Here is a 26,178-nt window from a genome sequence, read left to right as displayed (position 1 = left end):
GTTTTCCTCGTCTTAGAGTATTTATTTTTAATGGATACATGTGTTCTGCCTGCATGTATGTCTGTGAACCATTCAGCAAATGTATGCAGTACCCATATATGGGCCTGGTGCCCTGAGAGAGCATCAGATCCCCCGGAACTGGAGTAACAGATGGTTGTGAGTGGACAAGTGGGTGCTAAGAATCAAACCCACATCATCCCAGAAATAGCTAGTGCTCCTAACCGCTGAGCTAACTCTTTAGCCCCGATTTTTTAAATTTTTAAACAGTATTTTTATTATTTGTACATTCTACACATTTATATAATAGATATTGATCACTGTTACCTTTGGGTCATTTGTTGCTTATGTTGTTATTTTTTTCAGATTAGGGACTCATGTAGCCCAGGCTGGCCTCAGACTCACCAAGTAGGTGAGGATATCCTAAACTCCAGACAATCCTGCCTTCACCCCCCACATACTGAGATTAAAGTCTGCACTATGACATCTGGCTATAATTTTGAGTCATTTCATTTCGATTGTCTATTACATATAATCCAAGAAAAGGAAAACTTTTGGTGGATGTTGGGACAGGGAGGGCAAACACTAGGGGGACAGATGAACTGAAGCTGACTGTGGGTAGAAACCCAACTTCGTAATCAAACAAAACAGCAAAAACCATTTGGGAAGCATAATGCAGAAATTGATACAGAGGGATGTGAGGCTGGGATTTCTCACCAGGCAGCACACAGGCCTGCCAAGCCCCCATGCAAAGTTTCGTAGGGATATCAGCAGAGGAATTGAAGATCCAGCAGAACAGCTCCTTGGTCTTGGCTCCTAGAGGTGAGGCACAGAGTGCGCTCAGAAGTGCTGTCTCCCCTCCCACACTGTCAACTAATAATTACTAATTAAGTGACTTCTCATATCTACTGATAGTAGTGGCCACAGAGCTATAAATGCTCATGAAAACAGCCCATGTTAATCACCTGTGAATGAGACAATGGATACAGTCTAGGAGCCAGAGCCCTCCCCGACCCTTCCCCATCTCCTCCTCCCCCTCCCTTCCCCCTCCCTTTCCTCACCCCTCCTCCTCCACTTCCCCTCCCCCACCCACCCCTCTCCCTCCCCCTCCCCTCCCCCTACTCCTCTGGTGCGATTTCACTATGCACCATCTCTGTCAAGGCCTTGGGAATGTCGGATGAAATCTGAATGTTGTGTGAAAAGAGAGGAAAGATGGGCTCTTCAAGACTCTTGGACTTCTAGAAAGTCAGCTTTTGAGCCTAATTTTTGGTAGATCTCATTACAGCGTGGGCTCTCTCTCTCTCTCTCTCTCTCTCTCTCTCTCTCTCTCTCCATCCCTCCCTTCCTCCCTCCCGCCCTTTATATTTCAGCTTTTGGGTGGAGGTGGGTGGCATTTCTCTATAACGAACTAATTTCTCCCATGATTTGGAGTAAAGGGCCTGGGGACAGAGAACTCTTCCAAGAAGGGGATTACAAACGCAGAGTTATTTGTATAAAACCGGGCTGCTTTTAATTCTTTTTGTTCCTTTCGAATTGGTGGCCTTCGAGGTTTGAAAAATAGTTTTGGTAGGAAAAAGTTGCTGGCCTAGGCGTTTGGCTGCACGCCTGTTTCAAGGTCCATTTGGTTCTCCGGCTGAGTTCTGCCCCTTTGTGTTTGTGGCCTCCTTGTTTGGGTAAAGTTTGCCTCGTGGAAGGTGGGAAAGAAATGCTTCTTTTCTCTTAAATGAGATTACTGGAGTATTTGTTGACAAGCACTTATCCCTTAAATCGAAGGAAAGACTATGGGGGCGGGGTTAGGTTATTAGAAACTGTAATCCGAGGGCTTAGAGAACAAGAAATGCCTCACAAAGTTGTCAAGTCGAAGGATGCTTTTCTTATTGCTTGTTCTAAGATGTGCAATGGAAAGAGAAACAAAAAAGGCGTGGAAACCACTTGAGCTGCTGCTGCCAGAAGGCCCCTGCCTTGTTCTGAGCCTTGCCTACACACCAGGATGGGAACTCTAGAATCCTGAAGCTGGCCCTAAGGTCCCAGTTGGTCTAGATGGAGCATGTACGTCAAGACTTTGCAAAGGACTCCATGTGGGTCGTAGGGGGAGTCGAGGCTGAAAGCCCAGCTAGGGTTCTCTGGAAGCCCCGTGACTTTGGGGTCGGTGCCACACTACCTAGTTCTCAGTACCTTTACCACTGAGAAGCGGAGCTGCACTCATGTCTCCAGTGATTGAGAAAGGAGTGAGGGGAAACCTGTTTATGTTAGCTTTGTCAATTCTCAGCAGTCACTTCCGTCTCATTCTTAGGAAAGCTGTGGACTTCTGTGCCTTTTATTTCCTTGACCCAGCTTCTCATGTGTATACCTTGTTGTATGTAGTCATCATGTTTTCCCTAACTTCTTGGATGTGAGAGTGTTTTACCCTTCCCTGGGTTTTGACGGTCTTACAGTTTTGAGGGGTGTTATAGATGTTCCACAGATGGAATTTAAATGTTTCCCCCACCGTTAAAGTTACAGGTTTTGAAAGGAAGATCAGCTGGGTGGTGATAGTGCTTGCCCTTCATTCCATCACTCAGGAAGCAGAGGTAGGCAGAACTCTGAGTTGGAGGCCAGACTGGTCTATAGAGGGAGTTCCAAGACAGCCAGGGCCACACAGAGAAACCCTGTCCCAACAAAACAAAACAAATACAAAACAGGAAGAAAGAAAGAAAGAAAGAAAGAAAAAAAAACAAAGAAACAAAGAAACAAAGAAACAGAAAGAAACAAAGAAACAAAGAAAGAAAAGAACAAACAAACAAAGGACAGGTGAAGTACTATATCTGTTCCCTTCATATGACACAGAGGGTTTGTCCTACCAACTTCATTAATCACCATTAATGCTGATATTCATCCCCTGGGTGTGGTTGTATTGATCATTTTCTTTCCTGTGAAGTTATTTTTCCCTCATCCCTTCCTCATTCTGTATCGTTTGGAAGGAAGTCAAGATGTTTAGTCCACAGTTAAGGAGCAGGGAGTTGTCCGCATGCTTTCTTATGGGTGGGGTAGCTACATAACTTGGAATTCTCTTACCTGGAAGGGCTGTGTTCCTCCACTATTTGGTCATTCACTAACATCTTCACAAAGACAAAAGATCTTCGAATCATTACCTAATGATGTTCTGTTGTGGAGGCAATGTAGCTTTTGTAATAGGGACGATCTTAGTTGGCTTCTGTGCCCTTTTTACATCTTCACTGGTGTGTGAGTGTGTATGTGTGTGTGTGTATGTGTGTATGTGTGTGTGAGTATGTGTGGTGTGTGAGTATGTGTGTGTGAGAGTGTGTGTGTGAGTATGTGTGTGTATGAGTATGTGTGTGTGAGTGTGTGTGAGTGTGTGTATGTGTGTGTATGTGTGTGTGAGTATGTGTGGTGTGTGAGTATGTGTGTGTGAGAGTGTGTGAGTATGTGTGTGTGTATGTGTGTGTGTATGAGTATGTGTGTGTGAGTGTGTGTGAGTGTGTGTATGTGTGTGTGTATGTGTGTGTGAGTATGTGTGGTGTGTGAGTATGTGTGTGTGAGAGTGTGTGAGTATGTGTGTGTGTATGTGTATGTGTGTGTGTATGAGTATGTGTGTGTGAGTGTGTGTGAGTGTGTGTATGTGTGTGTGTATGTGTGTGTGAGTATGTGTGGTGTGTGAGTATGTGTGGTGTGTGAGTATGTGTGTGTGAGTATGTGTGTGTGTATGAGTATGTGTGTGTGAGTGTGTGTGTAAGTGTGCATGTGTGAGTGTGTGTATGTGTGTGTGAGTATGTGTGTGTGAGTGTGTGAGTGTGAGTATGTGTGTGAGAGTGTGTGTGTGAGTGTGAGTATGTGTGTGAGTGTGTATGTGAGTATGTGTGTGAGAGTATGTGTGAGTGTGAGTATGTGTGTGTGAGCGTGTGAGTGTGTGTGAGTGTGTGTGAGTGTACATGTGTGAGTGTGTGTGTGAGTATGTGTTTGTGTGAGTGTGAGTGTGTGTGTATGAGTATGTGTGTGTGAGTGTGTGTGTAAGTGTGCATGTGTGAGTGTGTGTATGTGTGTGTGAGTATGTGTGTGTGAGTGTGTGAGTGTGAGTATGTGTGTGAGAGTGTGTGTGTGAGTGTGAGTATGTGTGTGAGTGTGTATGTGAGTATGTGTGTGTGAGAGTATGTGTGAGTGTGAGTATGTGTGTGTGAGCGTGTGAGTGTGTGTGAGTGTGTGTGAGTGTACATGTGTGAGTGTGTGTGTGAGTATGTGTTTGTGTGAGTGTATGTGTGTGAGTGTGTGTGTGAGTGTACATGTGTGAGCGTGTGTGTGTGAGTGTGTGTGCGTGTGAGTATGTGTGTGTGAGAGAGAGTGTGTGTGTGTTTAGTTTGGTGAAAATATCACTTATGATTTGTTAATTGATGATACAGGACACCTGGGATTTGTCGACAGTCATAGAACTTTATAGCACATCAAGTGAACCTTAATGGATACAAACAGACCAGCAAACACATAAAAATCAATCGTGGGTGTCTTAGCATTTCTATCGCGATACTATGGCTATAGCGACTCTTACGAAGGGGCTGGCTTGAGGTCCATCGTCATCATGGAGGGAAGCATGGCAGTGTACAGGCAGACATGGTCCTGGTGAAGAAGCCGAGAGTTCTACATCTGGATCCACAGGCAGCCGGAAGAGAAAGACACTGGCTGGGCCTGGCTTGAGCTTCTGAAATCCAAGGTTCCAGTCTGCTTCTTTGAAGATAGGGTTTAGATGCAAGTATTTATAGAATGATGAACACTGTGGTCTGAGGCTTGAGAAAAGGGAGTTGAATAACGAACTCACTTCATTTTTAGGGTCTTTGTTATGTGTAATCAAACCTTTTGGTTCTTCACAGGAAGTTCGTTCAGAAAATGACTCCATTAGTGTGTTCTGAGGGCGACTGTGGTCTCTTGGATGTCAAGTAGTCATATCAGACACTTGTGTGGATGACGAGAAGTGGGGGTGGCTTTAACAGGTTTGAGTGACTTCCGAGTGCCTATAAAACAGGTGGCCACCCTGATTAGTGTATCAGAGCTGCTATCTATTCCTGGGCTCTGTGACTTTCTGAAATCGACGATAAGAGGAATAACCATGAACTAATAAAGCTACTTACCCCGGAGGTCATGGTGTGAATACTTCAGTAGTACACTGTAGAAATACGCTGAAAGGGAATTCTCTGTCTAGTTAATATTTAAAGTATACTGGAAATGCCTTTAATTTCTTTATGCTGTAGTCTTTATTCCCCATGGTAACCCCTGCTGTGTAGATGTAATGGTCCCATTTCAATAGTGCTAAATTCAGAACTTAAGAGGGTTGCGGTTAAGGCTACTACTTAAGTGTACAACTGCCCCGTATATGTCGCCAGTGCCCACGATCTTTCCTGTAGCTTGGGGGTGCCTCTAAAATACACGTCAGGCCCAGTTTCTTCCTTCAAGGAATTTGGGGTCCCTTTAGGAGATAAGAAAACGTCACAATTTCTGTTCCTCAAATCCCGTATCAGTAGTTGAAAAGATTTCGTTTCGTCAAGGTTGAGAGGGAATTGACCTGCTGTCCGTATGAAGAAAGTGGAGGAATATTTTCTGCCCAGGGCCTTCAGGAAGTAGACACAGGAAGGTAGCAGTAACTGCCTTGGGTGATTAGAGCCCCATGCAACTGCTTTGCTTAGTAAAATGTCTGTTACTTTAAGGAGGCACAGTGACTGGAGACTTAAATTCTTCCAACTGCACTTGCAATCAGCCAATCTGACAAAGCAAATACATTTATCTTTTAAATATGGATGAGATGCAAATGACCTCTTGAATTAATTTAAATGCAATTAAAATAGCAAATGGAGAGAGAAAATAACTCCCTCAATGACGGGAGGAAGTAACGACGATGATGAATGACCCATGTTTAACGAGTCTTCAGAAGGTAAGAAATTGGTTGAGCTGACTTAAAAATAAAACAGGCTATGCCAGTGCTGTTTTCTACTTCACTCTCCATGCTAACTGCGTGCACAGATGGGGCAAGCCCTCGAGGGCATTGGAAAGTCTCGAGATCCAAGAGCTGTTCTCACAGGTGCTGGGGGCGCTCTTATTGTCAGAAAAGTTCCATAATGCAATTGATCTGTACTTTGTCAACAATGATTGTACCTCTAGGAAAAGATTAAGACGGGCCCACTTATCACCTCAGCCTGCAGCCATGCCTGTGTTCCTTCATACCTCTGTCTTTATCTTTTTTTTTTTTTTTTGGTTCTTTTTTTCCGGAGCTGGGGACCGAACCCAGGGCCTTGCGCTTCCTAGGTAAGCGCTCTACCACTGAGCTAAATCCCCAGCCCCTGTCTTTATCTTCTTAAGTTCTTCTGACCTGTTATTATAAAAGGTAGTCGGGGAGGAGCATCTGCTCCAGTAACTTCCTTTAAAAGGTTTATTTTTAATTGTGTGTGCATGTGTGCGTGTGTGTGTGCGTGTATGCATGAATACATGCATGTGTGTGTGCATGAGTACATGTGTGTGTACATGAGTATATGAGTGTGTGTGTGTACACGCATGTATTTCTGTGCATGAGTACATGTGTATGTGTGCATGAGTATATGAGTGTGTGTGTGCATGTGTGTGTGTGTGTGTGTGTGCACATGTATTTCTAATAGCCTGAGAAAGCTCCTCGAAGAGGCTCCTTGGCAGCAGAGCTGTGAGAGTAGCAATATCCTGGTGGTATTTCAGGCTACAGCGTACAACACCCCTCTCTTTGGTCTAGAGACACCTTGGAAACAGCTTGTGGCCACATGACATCCAAGTATTATCTGAAGCTTTGGGAAGCTAGAAATTTTCTTTACTGATAAACAATGTACTTTCTACAAATAAAGCTATACTGATTACATACATATAAAAATATTTAAAGTGTTAAGAATCCTATGCTTCGTCAAAATACATGGCTGCAGTCAGTAGATGCTATAGCCATCACATGAAGGTTGTCACCCCCCTGGTTTGACCAACTGGCACGACTCATTCACTCAGCAAAAGCCTGCAATGTCCCAGGCATGTCCCGAGGATTTGTCCAGTGGTCTGCATTTTATGTAGCCCAGGCTGGCCTGACACTTGCTGTGTAGCCAACTTCTGATCTTCTCACCTCTACCTTCCGAACACTGAGATTCAGGCCTGCACAGTCATGGCCAGCAGCAGCTCTGAGAATCAAGTCCAGGACTGCATGCGTGTCAGGCAAACACTTTGCCAACTGTACTTTGCTTTCTTTTAAAAAAAATTAATGATTTTAATTGAAATAGTATCTCCTTCCCTCCCTCCCAGCTACCCACCCATATTCCCCTCAAGCGCATAACCTCTTTTTTATTTGATTCTATTTGGTACATACACACAAATACACACACACACACACACACACACACACACACACACACACACACACACACTATTTTTACATTTTATTTATGAGGGGGACATGTATGTCATGGCCCACGTGAAAATCAAAGGAGAATTTGAAGGAGTTCATTCTCTCCTTCCAACATATGGGACCCAGGGATACAACTCAAGTTGTCAGGCCTGGAGCTGTCTCCCTGACAATACTGTCTGTCTGTCTGTCTGTCTGTCTCTCTCTCTCTTTTTGTCTCTCTCTCTCTCTCATTAAGGATCATATATAAAGTGAAATTCTCTTGCTTGTTGTTCAAGGCTGAGAATAATTTACTCTTACAGTTGTACCCATCTGTTTAAGAAAAATATGTAATTTATTCTTAAGAACAAAGGCTACAAAAATAGCAAAGTACTCATTTTTCCTTTTGGCTCAATCCTTGCAGCTCTATGAAATCACAGTAACAGTCTACACAATTCTGATTGTGACTTGAATTTACACTCCAGTAGGCCCCGCCCACACCGTATCTCTGCCTTTGCCCCTCCCTCGCCCCTCCCTGATCAGAGAGGCTCAGCTACCACAGAGCAGGCTGTGATACTGTCTCTTCCCTGGCTCAGCCCTCCGGCCAACAGTCGGAGAAACAGTTGAAGTAAAGAGATGAATGCTAATGAAGACATACACTGCTGTTTTCCAAGCCTGCGTGGTTGAATGGCCTCTCGTGTTGCTTCCTTTAGCTTTCTCTGGGCATCCCCAGATGTCATAAACATAGGCCTTCCTTCTTCTGCCAGAAGTGCTTTAGAGAGCTCTTTAAAGAAACTCTCCTGTGAGTTCCCTGTAGACACTGGCTGCTCAGCCTAATCTTATTCGGTTCACACATCTCTGTGCGCCTATGAGAGTAGGGAAGCCTGGTGAGTGGCAACTGCGGTTTATGGGAAGGCGATGTGGGCTTCCACTGCCTGCTGATCACTGGAAAGGGTTTAGCGGGGACTGCAGGAATGGTTGGTTTGTGGTAAATGAGCCATTAGCAAGATCAGGGGGATTGAAAGTTCAGAACTGAGTTCCAGAGTCACCCGAACCCTTAGGGCTGACTGCTGAACCCCGGTGACAGGTCAGGAAACAAGCACAAGCTACAAGTCCTGCTAGCCAGTAATAAACGACTTCGGAGTAGACAGGCTTGCGTTTGCTGCGGACTGGCTGTGATAAACCAGCCTTCATCACCCAGCGCAGCACAGCACAACTTTCCTAGCTCTCAGCAAAACAGGCGCCTGCCTTCGGAAGCTCGCCACGCCACCGGCCCGCTGGCAGCAGCGGCGGCGTTCTCTCTCCTCCAGCTCCTTTCCTTCTTCATTTCCATATCCAGCCACAAGAAGAGGGGAGTTAATGATTCATTTGCTCCCTGGTGACCTTTTGAATAACTGGACAGCGATGTATCAGCCAGACTCCAGGTCCCCCGCTGCCCCCCTCTGGCTTCTCTGGTTTGGCTTTAATATTTACAGCCTCCTTGTTGGTCTACATGCCTGAACGCCCGAAGGAAGCAAAACATTTACTGCCTCTCCCTCCCCGAGTTTGGAACTGTTTCACCCAGCCCCATTCCTGCCTTTGACATCACGGGGAGGCTCCTGGCTGGGCACGGTCTGCATGCACTCCTCTGCCTCAGCTAATCCCTTTACCCAAACAAACAATGGATTCTGACTCGGACTCCCCTTTCAACTACTCCTGGCCTTCCTTCCCCAAGATGAAGATTCGGCGCCGGGCATCCAAGAAAGGTAGATCATGGAGCCTTTTGTTTGCCCAGAATCAGACCAGCATGCACCTTCCTGTTCTTACCTCTCTGCCCTGCCTTTCCCTGCCTGCTGCTTGCAACTAAAGCTCCTGTTTTCACAAGTCTTTCTAGAGCTCTTGCCTTGCAAACACTTTGTATGTGGACTTCCGAGGTACATGCATTCCCCCCTTCCATCCCCTGTACTTTAACATCTACCTCAGTGTCATAATCTATACTTAAAAAAAAATGTGTGGCTCTGGGACGAGTCCGGGGGTCAGTACAAGGTAAATGTTTTGAGTTTGTTTAATCACAGTTACCTTGGAGTTACTTTGACAATAAAGACTCCTGTTGATTTAAACATGTCTAGACTTTGTAGAGCTTAAAGAGAATCTGTGCTTGCTGCTTACCGTGTGCTTCTGTTTTTCTTTTTTGGTTTTGTTTTGAAGTTAATTATTTAAGGGAAATCTGTTCGTGAGGAGTCCTATTTAGTGATTTTGTAGTTGTTGGAAAGAAAGGGTTTGGATAAAGTGATTTCAACGAGCAAGTCTCTAGAGAACCCAGAGACCCATTTGCTCACCTCCAGTAATAACAAGTAAGCGAGATCAACCTGAAGGAAGGAGGGCCCGGGACCCTGGTGGCTCATGGTGGAAGAGACTTGCTTGGAATAGTCCCTCTTGCTTCTTGGGCCCTCACTGTAGTGTGGGCTTGGTAACCACAGGGACTGGTCTTTGGGAAGAGACTCTCCCGTCCTGGGGTGGGCATCACAGGAGGCCATTGTTGTTTTCTGAGGCTTAAAGAAAAGCCAGCGAGTTAGTGGGCATCCTTTTCCATTCCTTGTCTTGTATAGAGACATGTGTGGTCATGCCTCTAACTCCAGGGGGAAGGGATGTAGAAAGTGGCAGGAGAAGAGGTGTTTTTCCTGCTTTTGTCTTCTGGAGCCTGACGGCTCTGTACAGCAGGGTGTTCCTAAGGTACCCTGTGTTCCCACAGGAGGATAGACTCTTGTTCACGTCTCTGATTAGCTTCAAACCTTGCATTCCCATAGAAGATGGACTAGTAGTTATCGTCAAATGTGGTTAGCTTTAAGGATTTTCTTCTGACCTTTTAGGATAAAAGAAAGGTGTTCATTTGTTTGTTTGCCTTTTAGCTGGGCTTTAAGCAATCTCTGGAAGATGCTAAGTTGGCCTTGAGGGGAAGCAGGAAGCCTTGGCCGCAACACCTTTCCCAGGCTGGTCCACTGCTATCCTTAAAATGCAGTCATCAGATACTCGGTGTTTAACATACCGTTTTGCTATCCTGTCTTAAAACCAATTTCTTCTTTATTTTGTACCCAAGAAAGGGGTTCCTTTTATTTTATACAGTTTTGTTGATTTTATAGATATAAGGTAGGGATTTTAAAATATCAGTGGTAAAGCCTGTCTCCCTTTAGAGGATGCAGTTCATAGATTAATGGGCTATCGTGTCTCGCCATTAAATGACTCTGGGGAAATGTTCCTGCAGGAGGGCATGTAGAAGTAAGCCCGTGTTCAGAGATAGGTGAACCAAGGTAAAGATTATCTGTGATAATCTTTGCATGTTTCCTACCTTTTCAAATCTTTCATGATTCAAAGTTATTTTCAAACAGTAATTTTTTTTTAAACACAACTGAACTTATTCCCAAGAGGGGAGATACATGGAGGTCCCAAGAATCGAGGGTGCATTTTTCTAGTTGTGGCGTAGGGGAGAGTAGCAAGGGTGGGTTACTTCAGTTTTCTATTTCTGTTGCCCAGACAGCTTACTGGGTGCCTATACTGTGGGGGCTGGGACTCCAGGTAGCTGGGAGGGAAGGGATTATGATTGGAAGCCAGGGAGAACCTTGAGAGGCCACTAGAGTGGTAGGAACACATGACTCACACCCTCCCTTTAAATCTAATTTGGAGCCGTGCCAGCCCGAGGCAGAGCAGAAAGTCATAGCAAAGCTATGTATAAATTAAACCCGGTTCAAGTGAAAGCAAGTAGCTGGCTAGGAAGGTGATTAACTCTTTGCCAAAATGGAGTCAATGGAGCAGCATGGCGAACCGGTCGCCTACGGAGTGTACGTTCTTCCTTGGAGCGTTGGTGGTAGCCTAGTTGTGAAGAAAATGGCCAGTCCTCTTCTAATATCAGCTGGACAGACTCCTCAGACCCAGAAGCTCTTAGAGAGCCAAGAGGGCTGTGGAAATACCCCATCCTGGCCACCCTTTCCTCCGTATGAAGGTAGCAGAGCTCAGAGAGATTCAGCAAAGAGATGATCAGATGTGTTCAACAAGCATCTCTGGAGTGACAGGTGGTTACAAGTTAGTGCTGGGATTCTTCCCCTCCCCCACTTAGTGGCAAAACCACCACTTCCCCCCAAAAACCCAACAACTAAGAAATCGGGCTTTTTCTTTTTTTTTTGAGACAGGGTCTCACTGGCTGGCTTGGACTTGCCATGTAGTCCAGTCTGGTCCTGAACTCAGTGATCTGCCAGTCTCAGCCTCCCAGCCACCAGGATTAAAGAAGTGTTGCCACAACACTTGGCCCAATAAATCTGATTTTTGCAGCCCAGTGGCTGTTTTGTGAAGAGCAGTGCTTCCTGGTCTCTGAAAAATGACATTTTTAGTGTGTCTTCAACAGTAAGAATTTCTCCTTATCCTCTCTCTCTCCCCCTCTCCCTCCCCTTCTCCCTCACTCTCTTCCTCTCCCCCTCCCCCTCCATTCCCCCTTCCCCTCCCCCGATGCAGGAGGCCAAAAGTCAACCTCCAACATTGTCCTTAAGAGCTATCCACCTTTTCTAAAACAAGATGTCTCCCTGACACCTGGGGTTTACAATTCAGTTGGGTTCACTGTCGGGTAAGCCCCAGTCATCTACCTGTCTTTGCTTCCGCAATGCTGGGCCAGGATTACAAGCCTGTGCCAGCATGTTTGGTCTTTTACTTGGGGGCTGAACGCAGGTCCTCGAGGACCACTCTTCTAGCTGAGCCAGCTCCCTGGCTCCTCTCTCCTCCTCCTCATCACCAGGGAAGTTAGGCTCTGGAGCTTCAGACACCTTGGAAGTCTTGAAGGAGGATCTTAGGGCTCTGAATTTATGGTCTATTAAGCAAACATCTCTTGTATTTATGGAGATATATGTTCTTCTAATTTCTTCTGTTGCTTCCCCCTCTTCACCCTCTTTGCTTGTATTGCCTTCCCTCAGAGGCCCTCTCCTGTCCCTGTTTCCAGTTTCTTTGATGGATATTCAGATGCATACACATTCCCAGCTTCCTAACAGAGTGACGTGAAGTTTTGATAAAGCTTTGTAATAATAAGAAACCCCACCAAGCCACATTTTAACTTAGTTCTTGCTTTTCCTCCTGTCTCCAGAAAAGGACACCATGTCACTGTTCTTTGGAAGTGACTGGTATCTCAAGGGGAAGCCATGGAAGTAGTTAAAGCCAAGCTGGCCACAAGTCCTGGGAGGGCCATTCTCAGAAGCTGTCCTCCGTCATCTTGTAGGCAGCTCCAGGACAAGTCGCTTTTGGAGCCCAGTGGTTAATGATTAGAGTAGGTCAGAATCCATGACCGTTCTGCTTCAGGGGATATAGGAATGCCTGGGTTTTTGTTTTGTTGGTTTCAGTGGGCAATTCAACTAAGAAATGTAATGCTTATTAATCAAAGATTAATTATAAAAATCTCACAGAGATTGTATCTCATGTAAGGCTCCAGTCGTTGTCATGCAGTCTTGAAAGAGTGTGCTTAGTGTAAGTCATCAGGCCCCTTGGAGATGTTGACACACACCTTCCCTTCATGTATTTTGTTCACCCCTGTGGTGTCTCTCATTCTCTCCTCTCCAGGTCATAGCAGGTCCCTCTTCAGGGAGAGAGAATGTGAGAGGCACCATCGTTTTTGGTTTTTTTTTTTGTTTTTGTTTTGTTTTTTCAGTGTGGGCAAAGCCTCTGTAGTTCCTAAGGAGCCAGTGCAAACGAGAAAATTTGACAACCCTGAAGAGCTTGGCTAGCACTAGAATTTTTGGAAGTCAAACTAAACAGTACTATGTAATGTTTTGCCAATCATATCTTTTTTAATTAAACTATAGTGGATGTTTGACTTAGGGAATAAGATAGCTCTGTAATAAGATTATCTGTGTTTTATAAGCTGAGGCTTAGAAAACACTGTCTTTTGAGTATGGTTTGTGCTACCTAAGGGCGTATGTGTTGGCCGTTTGACTCCCAACATAGTACTGTTGAGAAGAAGAGACCTTGATGAAGTAAAGACCCAGAGGAGGTCATTAGGTCTTAAAAGCTTCTTCCCTAAGAAGGGATTAAAGTCGTTCTTTTGGGACCCTTGTTCATTTTTGAGAAGATTGTTATGAAAAAGCAAGACTGGCCCTTTCCTGTCTTCAGGTGGCCTGGCTTACATAGGATTTCTCCCTCAACAACCTCTTGCTGCTGTGTTTGCTGTTAGTAAGTTAACCAAGGAGCCCTCACAAGAGTCCTTGCTATGCTGCTTTAACCTAAAACCCCATGAACTGTGAGCTAAAAAATCCTTCTAATGTATAAGTCACCTAGCGTCAGCTATTTCACATCCCAAAGGTATTCCAGGAAATGCAGAGACTAATAGCCATGCCAGGAAGGAAAAGGAAGGACTGGAATAATGGCATGAGCGAGATCGTCCCACACGTGCTGCCGTGTAAAAAGAAAGGGGCAGACCCTCCCTGCGTGCTAGATGTGATGTCACCGTCCTTTATTAGTTGTGGACTCTGAGGCCCAGAAGGAGGGAAGGACTTGCTCTGCCTTGGAGCCAGGAATAGCACAACTAAGCCTAGAGCACAGACACTGAACGTAAGAGGATTCTGTTTCCCAGAAGCGTGCCACCTTTCAACCGGGGTAATGAATGGAGGATGGCAAGGACTCGCCCCGGGGGTGGAAAGGTCTCATTGCACCTCCCCACCTCAGGCATGGTTCTTGCGCCGCACACTCACACTTTGAGCCTGGGAACTAGTGGACAGGGCCCAGGAAATAGGAAAATTGGAACCTTAAAAGGGTTTGTCTTAGCTAGGGTTTCTATTGCTATGAAGAAGTGCCATGACCATGGGTGACTCTTATAAAGGAAAACATTTAATTGGGGGAGTATTAAAGATTCAGAGGTTGAGCTCATTATCGTCATGGCAGGAAGCGTGGTGGCATGCAGGCAGGTGTGACGCTGGAGATGTGACTGAGAGGTCTACATCCAGATCGGCAGGCAGCAGGGAGAGAGAGACGCTTGGCCATTTGAAACCTCAAAGCCCCACCCCCTGTGATACATTTCCTTTAACAAGGCCACACCCACTCCAATGAGCCCACACCCACTCCAGTGAGGCCACACCCACGCCAACGAAGCCACACCTTCCAATGCCACTCCTAAGTATTCAGATATTAGTCTGTGGAGGCCACCCAAATTCAAAACACTACAGATTGAGAATGCTGGGATACCTACTGTCTTCTGTGAGATCAAGAGAGGTGTGGGCAGAGCAATAAAGTGTACCAGGAGTGGGGACAATGGTATTCTGTTTTCCCATCTGTGCTGGGGTCTCACTGTGTTGCTCAGGCTGGTCTCAAACTCTGGGTCTCAAATGAACCTCCTGTTTCAGCCTCTCCAGAGTAGTACTGTAGGCATGTGACACCATGCTTCTTTGGTTTGGTTTTGGAAGTGAGCTCATTTAATCTTCGAAGGACAGGTATCTGATCTGAAAAGTCACCCTTCATATGCACTTAGAAATATGATGACGTTTCAGAGGTTTAATTAGTTTCCCTTTAAAAGTTATTACTAAATGAGCTTATTCATTTCTTTCTTCCTTCTCATGAAGTTTCATGGAATAGGTGAGTGTGTGTGTGTGTGTGTGTGTGTGTGTGTGTGTGTGTGTGTGTACACAGGTACTGGTGTGTGTTTGGGTTTAATCTAGAAATTTACAAGAGAATGCCTGAGTGAATAGGTCACTTCAGACAGCCTCAAAAAGAGAAACCTTTCTCCAAGTTGACATAACTCACCAGCTTGTCTTTGCTCTTGGAGAGGTTCCTGCTTAATTTCACAGAGAGCAGGTTCAGTGCCAGACTCTGCCCAGAGGCGTCTCGTGTCTCTGTGTCACAAGAATAGGGGGTGTAACACAGGCCCGAGGCAAACAACAGAGCTAACAGAGCCTCTTACTCCCCTCAGTTGAACAAATACTTAGTCAATGTTTTGAAAGTGATTCCCCACTCCCATCTCTGTAGGGGCAAAGAAGACAGTATTACAATTTACTGTCTGCGTGTTTAGGAGACTTCTCCCCAGCTCCCAAGGGAAAAACCGCTAAGACTTAACAGTTGAATTTCATGGTGAAGAGAAGGCATCCTGGATGGGAATGTAGTTCGCTGGTAGAGTGCCTGCCCAGCATATGTAAGACATGTGCTTATTTAATTCCCAGCACTCAAAACAAAGCAAAGCAAAACAAAACAAAACTCGAAAAGCTGTAGGAAGGTAAGGTGGATGGTGTCATGATGATGCCTATCAGGAGCCTGGTGAACCAATGAGGTCTGAGCAGGGAAGACTCAGAACGAATGTGCAGAGTCAGACATACACTCAGCAGAACAAAGTGATGGAAAAGAGCCCAGTCGTGTGGACCGCTGATTCATGAGGACATGGAAATGTTGTGTAACCCTGTTTCCCTGGCCTGCATGGTTATCTGTCTGCTTGGCAGCTTTCCCTTGGCCGAACAGCACTCACATAGTTGAGTGGGCAGCTCTCCTACTCTGGCCACGGTGCTTGCACATGAGAGAGCGCCTTCCTGGGGACACTGAAACGAGGATCTCACACAGATGAGACCAACAGTGTTCCTTCCACAGGGTCATGGTGGGCACATTATCCGGACACGGCTAGTCAGAACCCTTTTGGTTTTTCTCAAACTGGAATTTGGAGGGAAATGACTTTCTCTCCAGTGGTATCTCTAGAAGGATTGGTGGCAAAGCCATGGCCTTATACAAAGCTAGTCTGTGGTCAGAAGGAACACAAAGAGTAGCAAGTAAATGGTAAGGCCCTGCCTGTGGGGCTCCATGTTGTGCACTTGTCTCCGAGGCTCCCATAGTTACTCACGCCCCTACTTCTCAAGCTTTGGCTAATAAATTCATTCAGTTCTGAGTTATGCCAAGGGTCTCCCAGCAAGTTCAAGTGAACGTCTCTTCTCACAAACTAGAAACCTCTGTCTTGACTTCTCCTTCAAATGTAGCTCATGAACCTTTTCCCCAGGTCTTCCTTGTACCCCTCAGAGTTCTCTCTCAGCTGCCTCTCTGCTTGGCATGGGTTCTTCTGATAGCCTTCTCTGTTCTTTATTCCGATTTGGCTTTCCCTTGCCTCTCATATGATAGAACCTTGGTGGTCTCTGCCCCTGGATGCTGTCCCAGATGCCCTCTCCAGAAACTTCTACCATATGTCTTCTTTTGCACTGTGGTGGAAGGATGGCCAGACATATACACAGAGCCCAGCCTGATGGCTTCTCACCGAGGTGTTTAAGACCACTGAGTGTCATCGTCACATGTAGGCAATGGAGAACAGCCTGGGAAACTGAGCCTGGCACTGCTGTCTGACCTTGTGTGTATACCTCATTTCCTCATGATTCACATGATCTGGATGCAATGAGAAAAGCCCAACCATTCTCAGAGCGGCCCCAACCTGTTTCACACTGCTTGCCCCAGGAAGAGAAACCACTTGTTTGTGCCTATAATCTCCCTTATCCTGAAGTAGACAGCCCTGATCTTGGATAAATCCCATATCCAGCTCTCTTTCATGCTAATCTGTCCAGAGTTTCCTCATGATAATGAAGTAGGAATTCAGGAGAGTTTCTCACCCGGAAGAAACATAAAAGGGTTTGAGCAGTGCCAGGCAGTACTTAGCTTTCATCATTCCATTCATTCCCCACATGTTCCTTCATTCATTCTCCCACTTGTTCCTTCATTCATTCTCCCACTCGTTCATTCATTCATTCTCCCACTCGTTCATTCATTCATTCTCCCACTCATTCATTCATTCATTCTCCCACTTGTTCCTTCATTCATTCTCCCACTCATTCATTCATTCATTCATTCATTCATTCATTCATTCATTCTCCCATTTGTTCATTCATTCATTCTCCCACTCGTTCATTCATTCATTCTCCCACTCGTTCCTTCATTCATTCTCCCACTCGTTCCTTCATTCATTCCCACATGTTCCTTCATTCATTCTTCCACTCGTTCCTTCATTCATTCTCCACATGTTCCTTCATTCATTCTCCCACTTGTTCATTCATTCTCCCACTCATTCATTCTCCCATTTGTTCATTCATTCATTCATTCATTCATTCTCCCACTCGTTCATTCATTCTCCCACTCGTTCATTCATTCATTCTCCCACTCGTTCACTCATTCATTCTCCCACTCGTTCATTCATTCATTCTCCCACTCATTCATTCAAAATGTTCTTACTGAAGGCACTTAAAAACAAATGACTTTGTATTTCTTTTCTTTCTTTCTTTTTTTTTTTTTTTCCGGAGCTGGAAACTGAACCCAGGGTCTTGCACTTGCTAGGCAAGCACTCTACCACTGAGCTAAATCCCCAACCCCATATTTCTAATATTTAATTTATAGATCATTCTCTACTGTGTTAATGTAGTGCCCTGCCTATGGTGGATTTCAGTAAATTTGATGGTACTTCGGGAATGAAAGCACATATTTCTCTGGAGACAAGTCCTGGGGAGCTGAAGTTCCTTGCAGCATTAGAAAGGAACAAGTTCATTTTTCATTTTCCTTGAACACGCCTGTGTGCCAGTGTCTTTCCATATGAACAGTCTGAAATATTCACCGAGTTCCTGTAATAATGACATGGGAGGACATCTTCCTTATCCACTTGTTTATGTTTTTTGAGTTACTTGTAGTGGTTTTGGAAAAACCAGCCCACTTTCTATTTGAGGTCTTTCAGTTCTTTCTTGGAGCTTGTGTCTTGTGTTAGCTCCCCCCACAGCTCGCCAATGTTTCCTTTATGCTTGCTTGCTTTGGACCTTAGAGGGTGGCATCAAGAGGGAAGGGGTTGCTGACTGAACTAATCACACCAGAGTCCAGACCAACACAGCACCTACTTGACGGCTCTGTGGAAGCAAGAGCAGAAACAAATTGCTTACACACTGAGAGTCTGTTCTCAAGTGCAAACATGTGCTTTGGAAAAGACCACTTGGTGCTGCTCTAGTTAGGAAAGAGGACTAGGAAAGACTTGGGGGAAATCGTTGCTCTCAAGAGATGGCTTTTTCTCTCTGCAACACCCCCCACCCCACCCCCGCCCCCGCCACTTTCTTCAATGCCTTTTAGGTGTGATGAATTGGGGTGGGGGTGGAGTGAGGGGTAGTTTCTCAGTCAATAATTGTGACCATTGGGTTTTTCAAACAGCAGAAAAGGACTTTGCTAAAGATCTGACTTAACGGGCTGGAGAGATGGCTCAGTGGTTAGGAGCACTGACTGCTCTTCCAGACGTCCTGAGTTCAAATCCCAGCAACCACATGGTGGCTCACAACCATCTGTAATGAGATCTGATGCCCTTTTCTGGTGTGTCTGAAGACAGCTACAGTGTACTTATATTTAATAAATAAATAAATCTTAAAAAAAAAGGATCTGACTTAACAGAACCAAATTTCACTGGGGATGGAAAAGGGGATTTGATCGTCTGAGAAAGGCCTTTCACCTCTGGAGTTCACTAGCGCCTGTCTGTAGCCACCACTCTTGGTAACAGGACCAGACAGTGAGGTATGATCCCAGTGGGCAAGGCAAGTTCTGAGGACACTGGAAGGTCAGAGGTCTCCTGGTTTTCCTTCCTGGAAACAGACTGCGATCTACAAGTGACCCAGCTTCTCTCCAACCCACAGGAAATTCCTGGGATGAAGAGCTTTTTGGAATCTGGATAATTTTCTGTGTAGCCACAGGTCTAGCCCAGAAGAGCTTGAGGCGAGGTTTTCCATGCCAAGACTAATGCCAGGGAGCTTTGAGGAGAATGGCCACAGTTCTCTGGGAATGGTGGTTCTTCTTGTGAAGACAGCTTCATATCTGCTTGTGGCTCACCCCGAAGGTGCAAGGGCCTTCTCTGCCTTCCAGAACTTGGCAAAGGTCCCTTAAATTAGGAGACAACTTAGCAGGCAAAGGATAGGGTTTGTTCTTGGTCATCGCTGGGTTTGTGGCACAGTACTCCATCCCCTTTACACGGTAGTTCTGGGAGAGAACCCAGGGCTTCGTGCACATTAGAAAGGCTCCCTGACTGAGCTCCATCCACAGCCCACCTCACCCTGCTAGCCGCAAACCTGTGGAGGGATTTGTTGGGACAAGGTGGGGTATACAGGGGTATGAGACAATGAGAGTCGTCTGTATGTGTTGTGTACATGTAAGAAACTGTCAAGTGGAAATTTAAAGAACAGAAAATAGAATAACTAACTAGAAAAAAAACATGGTTTTGTTAACACCCATGTGGGTCTGGAGAGTATATGTGACAGGTAGGGAAAACATTTCCAGATAATACATTTCTGCACACGTTAATCGGTACAGGAGGCTTCCTGATAAACTACTGTTTTGTATGAAGTGTGACACATTACAAAATAAAGGGACTTCTCCCCTCCTCTTGTTTTATATATAAAGATGTTATTCTTGAAAATCTAGGAGCTGTAGGTCATAAAAATTTGAAAGTAAAAACAAGCAAACCTCATGACATGCCACTATCTGTCGGCATCTCAGTTCTGCTCTGTAGCTCTTCCTCCTGGGTATTTTGAATGTTTTGCTCTTAAAACAAAATGAAATTATACATCTGCTGTTTTACGGATGTGTTCCCAGCCAGGCTTACACTGTCATATCCTGGCAGCAAGTTGCTAGAAGAAATTACACGTTGGGGGCCCAGGAAGTAGGCAAACATACCTAGAAATAAGTCATACTGTAGCATATTAACGAGACTTCTTACTGGGAAAATTCCAGACATTGTTCAAATACTATTTTCTTTAATTTTTTTAATGTACATGCCATAGATGTTGCATTTATAATGTATTTGTTACAAGTTGATTATAATTGCATTTATAATCCATCTGTCTAGGGTAATCTATGGTTACGAAGCCAATGGAAATTTCGTATTCTCCTACTTGTACATTGTAACCATAAGGGTAAAACCATGCTCGCTCTGTCTCAGATGTGTGCTGTATTCCAGAGGCAATAATTTGTGGAGAAAGAAATTAAATGGTATTATTTTTGACAGTTCATTTCTCTAAGAATAATAAAAACTGATTATATGATTGTAGGTAATTCATCTAGACTGCTTTTACACACACACAGACACACACACATACACACACACACACACACACAGAGAAAGAGAGAGAGAGAGAGAGAGAGAGAGAGAGAGAGAGAGAATCAAAAGACAGTTCAGAACTGTTGGCCATGCCAAATTGGAGCTGTAGCTGAATATCTAAAATAATTTCTGTGAAACATTCTAACATATGTCAGTTTCTAAGGGTGTGATATCTACATTTTTGGGGAAAAAAAAGACAAACAAGAAAATTGCACTACGACTAAACCGTCTTTCTTTTCTTTCACAAAATCAGATGTTCATGCAAGAACCTCTGTGGAGTGTCCACCAATGTTAGGAATATTAACTGTAATTTAACCTCGAACTCTAAATTGAGCAGTCTCTGCCAGAGTATATCCCAGAGTCAAGTGCAATTTTTCTGTGCTTCATAACAGAACACTCAGTGACCCAAGTAACAGAGTACTTAGAGTAGACCTGCAGGTGACTGCCAGTTATCGGTCATGTGATCTTGAGGACGGGACTTGAGTGACATCGTGGTGTCCTTGCCCTTGTTGTTTGGGACAGATGACTGAATGGACTCACGAGTGTCCAGTTTGTAATAAGCTCAATGTATGTAGTCAGAGCAGTGGGGTTCAGTATCTGTCATGGGGAACAAGAGCACTGAAGACGATACTTTTGTTGTATCTCATATTTTATTTCTTCTTACTCATTTAGATGCTTTTCCCCTCCTTTTCCCCGGTTCCTTCATTTGCAAGTTTGCCTGATGCTCCCTTAATTCTTTAGAAGAGCGAAAATACCTGATAATCTATTCCGTTAATTTTTTGAGGCAGAATCTCATTGGGTGGCTCAAACAGGCTTTCCACTCACAATCCTCCTTCCTGTCTAAGCCTCTTTAGTTCTGGGATTACAGCCTTCTGCCACTACGACCCGATGTTTTAAGTAAAAGGATTAAATGATACTGTCCTCGCACTGTTGATATCAGGGGTGGAGGAAGCACACGGGGTCTGTGTTGTCACGTTTGCTCTGCTTACTGGTCAGATCCAACCAGAAAGTCACCTCTATCCAGAGGAGTGAAATTATCACCCCTCACCCGACGGGACTGTGGTGGCAGGAACTCAGGAAGGAGAGCCTGTTGGTCTGCAAAGACTTGGCAGATGATGGCAGTGGGTTCATTCACCTTGAGGACGTTGGCAAAGGTCAGAGAGGAAGAAGAAGCCTGGGCTGGCCCAGCAGGTCATTCAATTAGCAGGTTGTCGGTAAATATCAGGAAGAGAGTTGGGATGGGTGGGAGAAAGAAGTGCTGGGAAAGAGCAAGAACAGCCGAGACACAGCCAAAGACACTTCCAGAGGCAGAGACGACATCTCAGTCCGGAAGAGTGTTCTCTTCCTTGTCCCTGGTGCAAGTGTGTTTTCTTATGGTGAAATTATTCCTTATTTCCCCAATCGTGGACTACATATTGGTTATGGCCTGGCCTACTTCTCTGCCCTGGGGTCAGAGTGAATAAAACATACCATGTCGGGCTGGAGAGATGGCTCAGCGGTTAAGAGCACCCGACTACTCTTCCAGAGTTCCTGAGTTCAATTCCCGGTGGCCACATGGTGGCTCACAACCATCTGTAAAGAGATCTGATGCCCTCTTCTGGTGTGTCTGAAGACAGCTACAGTGTACTCATATATAATAAATGAATGAATCTTAAAAAAAATACCATGTCACTTTCCTTACAGGGCTTACGTTCCTGGAGGGGAATGGTCACATATAAGCAAATATAACTGGTGTGAGATACAGTGAGGTGGCGTGGGCATGAGTGACTGGGATGAACAAGGCTGTGGGTCCCAGTGGATGCTATGAGAGCTGTCCCTTAAGGGCCACTGCTGACCATAGTGGTCACTGTTATCATAGGCTGCTTCACACTGAACTCTAAAGCTAGGCTTACCCAGGGTGCCATGGCTAATTATTCTTAGTAAATCCTGCCATGCTCATATATCCAGTGTTTAAGACAAAGCACACTGCAGGAAGTAAAAAAGGAGGAAGGAAAGAAGGAAGGAAGGAGGAAGGAAGGAAAGAAAGAAGAAGGAAAGAAGGAAGGAAGGGAGAGGGGGAGGAAGGGAAGGAGGGAAGAAGGAGTCTAATATGTCAAACTCTGGGCAAGAGTCTTCTGGACCACAAGCCTTGCCTAGCTTTTGTGGTGAGAGTTTGGCAGGGAATGGGTGAGGGCAGGCGAGGCAGCAGCTTTGCAGCAAGCTGGCCACAGGTTTGTTTATGTCTGGGTGTGTGTCTCTTACATAGCCAGGCAAGGAGGCCACACTTTCCTTTAGCTACCAGGCCTGACCTTCCAGAAGGCAAGCTGGATTTCATCAGACGTCAGCTTACTGACTTCCAGGCTGCTCTGTGTTGTGAACCAACTTCCTGCCAGATTTGTGGCACCTTCCAGAGAAGCAAGATACTTCAGCCGACCTCCCCCACCTTGTTGTTGCAAAAGGTACCTCTTCCTAGGACAAAATCCCCTCCTTTGTCATTGCCTGTGGCTAGAGCATCAAGTATAGCGAGGGAGTACTGATGGGTGTCTGTGGGTTAGGCTCCCCCATGGAGTGAGGACACCCAGTAGTGAGGACAATACCTGAAGGAGGCCTGGGGATCCCCGGAGAAGCTGTTGATCCTGCAGGCACCCCAGGAAGAAGCTGGCCCACATCCACCCTGTCTTGTCCTGTCTTCTCATTCCTGAGCCACCCCCGCTGTTCTGGGGAAGCGCCATATCTGACTGATCGGTGTTCTGTTCCCTCAGCAGCTCTAATCCCTCAGATTTGGAAGTTTTCACTCTTGAGTCATGTGAGAGAAATCCTACTGGAGCAGAGATAAAAGTAGCATTTTTTTACATGTGTTTTTTTTTTTAAATGCAGCCCACGCAGCGTTTGGTGTGTTCCAGCTGCCTTGGGTGGTGTTGCGATTTTGTTTTGCTTTTTTGTGAGACAGGGCTTCATGTAGGCCAGGTTGGCCTTAACCTTACGGTGTAGCCAAGGATGACCTTGGACTCCTGATCTGCTACCTGAGGAGCTCTGCCTCCTAAGTGCTGGGGTTCCAGGGTTGTTTTTAAACATGTAAAGCTATAGTTAGGAGTGGAATTTTTTTAAATTTTATTTAGTGTGTGTGCACGAGGGGCGTGTGTGTGTGTGTGTGTGTGTGTGTGTGTGTGTGCATGCACACGCATGCGTGCACACATCAATGTGCATTTAAATCAGAGGAAAACTTGGTGGAGTCGGCTCTCTTCTGCTTTCTATGGATGCTGGGAGGGATCCAGGTGAGGCCTGTGCTTTTACCCATTGGACACCTGCCTGCCAAAAAGCCAAAACTACACATCAATATCAAAACCCAAACCCAGAGAGACTTTGTCATAGCAGGTCATCCTTGGGGTGACGGTGACAGTGTGATGACGGGGTCTTGGAGGTGGCCAGTTTCATGCTAGGTCACACCAAGCCACTCACACTGAGCCATGCCTGCCTAGTTTCACTCTCAGCTGAGGTTTGTGCTTTTCCTCGTCTGCGGCAAGCAGTCTGACAGAAGTGGTTTAAGGGAGGGAGGTTTGGTGGGAAATTTTTGGGAGGGAAGATTGGTAGGGGAGGTTAGTGGATGGGAGTTTGTAGCCGTGACTTGTCACATGGGAACATCTTTCACTGCCTGTCAGTATCTGCCAGCAAGGCCCCACGGTCTCCCAGAACAATATTTCAGGTGGGAACTGAGTGCCCAGGTACATGGGCTCATGGAAGACACTTCACAGTCAACTGTAATAATTAGGCATTTCTTTTACAAGCTGCTCTGTGTGTTGCTGTGTGTGTGTGTGTGTGTATTGTGTTTGTGTGTGTGTGAGTGTGTACATATGTTCATGTGTGTGCATATGTGTTCATGCTGTAGAAGCCAGAGTCCAGCCTCAGTGTCCTTCCTCAAGTGCTGTCCTCCTCAGAATTGAAGCAGTACATCCCAAGTGTAGTTAGTTACTTAGGCAAGGTCTCTCCTTGGCGTGGGACTCAGTAAGTGGCTTGTCTGGATGATTAGCAAACTCTAGGATTGTGTTCACCTCCCTAGGCATGTGTCACCGTGCACAGATTTTTTTTTTTCCTTCCCGACCTGGGAATCGAAATCTGATCCTAATGTTCATGAAGCAGGTGATGTACTGACCGAGTATCTCCCCTGCCATCAGATCAGGCTCCACTGATCCGCCCGTTGGTAGGAAGTAAAGTTTAGTTGCACGAGTCACTTCTTTGGAGCCTCTTGGGTCCCTTGGAATCTCCATGCATTTGACAGAGAGGTGCGCCTCTCAGGCTCTCTTAGCTTGCATAGGTAACCACGCTTGGAATTTATTGTACTGCTTCAATTCTGAGGGGAAAGAAAGCTTTTCCGTTCATCTCTACTTTGGTCAGGGCAGCCTGGCTTTCTGTTTTACTGGGGATAAAGTATATCTTTCAAAAGAACATCATGGCACGGGGAAAAGTATGAGAATCTTACGGGGATGCTAGAAAATAGCCCTGAAGATGTGTCACTACGGTTCTAACCCTTCCTCAGCCTGCGACCCTTTAATACAGCTCCTCATGTTGGGGTGACCCCCAACCATACAATACTTTTCATTGCTACTTCATAGCCGTGGTTTTGCTACTGTTATGAATCTTAATGTGGACATCTGCTATGCAGGATATCTGACAGGGGACCCCTGTGAAGGGGTCGTTTAACCCCTTTCCCCAAAGGTGCCATAACCCACAGGTTGAGAACCACAGCTATAGAGAAATGTGAATTCGTGAGAGAAATGACAAAGGTTTGGGAAGTTTCGGTCTAGTGTCAGCTGTGGCTACTATTCTCGGGACTCACGGTTTCTTCTTTGGAAGTCTCAGCTCCAGCTCGGTGTTTTTGGAAATTGCCTGTTCGGCCTGGGGCTTCTATTTCATGAGTTGTGACTCTCATGGGAGACATAAGGACAGTGCAGCCATCGACACTGTGACAAATGTCTGAAGGCTGACCTTAAGACAGGGGCTTAAAGATTATACAGGAGTTTGAGTTAGATTGGCCACAAAATGTGTATGTGATCCAAACGTTTAAGGAAAAATTTGATTTTTTTTTGAGCTTTGGATATTTAAGGGGTCTCGTTATCGCCTGCCTTTGTAACTCAACCATATCATTTTCTAAGCCCTAATCAAATCACTAATTCAGAACACAAATTAGACTCTATCCATACTCAGCCACCTGGCAGTTTATTTTGTGATGTGGACACAGTCACCATTTAGACCCTGACATGGCGGGAAGGACCCAGGTTTATAATGGACCCAATACATTCCACCCGAGTGCTAGAGAACAGCAATGACTTCTGAGCCCGTTCATCCCTGGAGGAAAAGCACAGTGTTCTCAGCTCAGTGTTCTTGGTCATTAAGAACGAGGCTCTTAGGAGAGATGCCTGTTAAAGAACACTTGCCCTTTAAGAGGATGGGTCATCAGGAGGCTCACGGCCACCTGCAACTCCAGCCTCAGGGGATTCAATGTCCTTTCCGTGCCCTACCCTCAGGCACTTCCATTGAGTCTGCATACATGCACACCGAAATAAAAGCTCAAAAGGAAGCTGAGGTGATGGAGTGATACCTTCATCGAGGGCCCATAGTTTAGAACGAGTTTTCACTTGCTTCTGTATCTTTAAAATAAAAATCTATTCACCTCTTGCCAGTTCTTAGGTTCGTTCCGTTATGGAGTCTTTACTATGGCAGCCATCGGGAGGGAGGGAGATGAATGGTCTCTGAGTTCGGTGGCAGA

General features: G+C 45.5%; 1 protein-coding gene across 6 annotated transcripts in view; it reads left to right on the top strand.

The window, feature by feature from the left end:
* Positions 1–26,178, top strand: part of Arhgef28 (Rho guanine nucleotide exchange factor 28) — a 297,367-nt gene that overhangs the window by 168,185 nt on the left and 103,004 nt on the right. Inside the window, exon 1 of one of the 6 annotated variants that reach the window (XM_087625794.1) lies at positions 8,583–9,108. Coding sequence (XP_087481920.1) covers positions 9,024–9,108 — 85 coding nt within the window. The 5' untranslated portion in view covers positions 8,583–9,023. 6 annotated transcript variants of the gene reach the window in all.

This window comes from Rattus norvegicus, chromosome 2, assembly GCF_021556685.1.
Source record: "Rattus norvegicus strain SHRSP/BbbUtx chromosome 2, alternate assembly SHRSP_T2T, whole genome shotgun sequence".
Lineage (NCBI taxonomy): Eukaryota > Metazoa > Chordata > Mammalia > Rodentia > Muridae > Rattus > Rattus norvegicus.
This window is presented reverse-complemented; position numbering and strand designations above follow the sequence as displayed.